At 44.7% G+C, this 1,572-nt stretch overlaps 1 protein-coding gene across 1 annotated transcript; it reads right to left on the bottom strand.

Moving 5' to 3' along the window:
• Positions 1-785: 785 nt before the first annotated feature.
• Positions 786-1,030, bottom strand: PPTG_24663 (hypothetical protein; the record flags this gene model as incomplete). Its single annotated transcript, XM_008918154.1, has 2 exons — positions 786-895; positions 943-1,030. The coding sequence occupies 2 exons, from the start codon at positions 1,028-1,030 to the stop codon at positions 786-788; spliced, it is 198 nt and encodes a 65-aa protein (XP_008916402.1).
• Between the last annotated feature and the right edge of the window lie 542 nt (positions 1,031-1,572).

Here is a 1,572-nt window from a genome sequence, read left to right as displayed (position 1 = left end):
AAAGTTCTCACGAGAAAAGATGAATAATGCGCATTCGGTATTCTGAAATCGTGCATTGGAGTACTTGCGATTCCATCACGACTGTGGTACCAAAGCGAATGAAGTATGGAGTTTACTGCTGCATCAAAACAGGATCATTGAGATTTGTAGAGACGGTATTACAATATACCTACCCGATCCTTATGGTACTGCTAGCGTTGCAGAACAGCGCGAAGTGCATGAACAGATCCGAAAGGTACTTACTGGAGAAAATGAAGCACTTGGAACGGGTTCGATTATGGCAATGTGCAATCGACTGAACAATCTACCAGATGAAGATTCGAGTAAAAACTCCGCGAAGTGTTTTGCAGGTATTACTGGAGCTGGAATAGTACGCATTGATACTCAATGTTTTTATTGAGCGAATAGGATCTTGATTTCAACAAATACAATATTTGTTGAGGAGGCTATATTTACTCGGGGCCTTTGAGGTCTGCTTACACAACACCTTCATCTTGTTGCTCTCCGGCAACAAGTGTTTCAAGTCCGTTTTGTCTCTCACTTCTGCGCTCTTTGTCCCCGCCACCGCCGAAAACAGCACTATCTCCACCAGGATAGAACTCACCATCGCTACTATTATTAAATACTGGTAGGTTGGGTCCTCCGAGGATAGCATAAATAGGAAAATGATTTCGACTCGTCCGATTTGATGCTTGGTCTGAGCAAGTCGATGGTCATCTACTCTTCAATGAGGTCATTTTTTCGTTTCATTTCTGACATCTCTATTTTTTGTTATCGTGGACGAGTCATTTTAGGAGACTTGATTCTTCCGTATTAGCAGCCAAAGCAAGTTTCGACTTCTTCATTTCTTCGGGGCGGTTCATTTCCTCCATAGTCACACCATTACCACGGCTTTCTGCATCCGAAGTGCAAAAAATGCTGTCATGAACTTCTGAGACTTACGTAGGCTGCCAACAGGATTCGAAGGCAAATGAATAGTCTTCTTGTGCATCAAAGAGCGCGTGAGTGTCGTCGAGAAGGTCGTCAGCATTCTTTCCAGACTGGTTTCGAGACTTAAGAGAGATGTAGTTCCCCATAAACTTTCCGACGTCCCGCGAAATACACGACCAGTGATTACGGGCGGCCTAAATGAACCGGTAGTCGTCCGCGGTAGGCGGGAGGACAATCGAGACATATGGCATTCACAGATTACGATTTATATGCACATTTTTATGCAGACATGCCCGTCCTAGCATTCCATTTCTATACATGGACATGCTATAGTAGGAGGGCACTAGGAGCTGCATAGGTAGGAAGGAACAAGTAGGGCTAAGACTTCTAACTGAATCAATCACACTTTCAAATTTCCATTCATCTGCTCCCATCCACTACGCGCCTCGCGCAATCTTTTAATTTGTTATGAGCCCAAGCTACGGTGACACCACCGACAAGCTTGTGAAAGACAATTACTTCCACTAATATGTGGACTTAGCTCGCTTGCAAGGGTCTGCTCCGCAGACCAGAGAGTCCCAATTTCAACAAAGTGAGCGACCGCTCCACGGTTGAGTGGAAGACCAACGATTTGAAGGCTAT

The sequence above is a fragment of the Phytophthora parasitica genome, assembly GCF_000247585.1.
Source record: "Phytophthora parasitica INRA-310 unplaced genomic scaffold supercont2.148, whole genome shotgun sequence".
Classification (NCBI taxonomy): Eukaryota; Oomycota; class Peronosporomycetes; order Peronosporales; family Peronosporaceae; genus Phytophthora; species Phytophthora nicotianae.
Note: the sequence above shows the minus strand (reverse complement) of the source record. Positions and strands in the feature narration are given on the sequence as shown.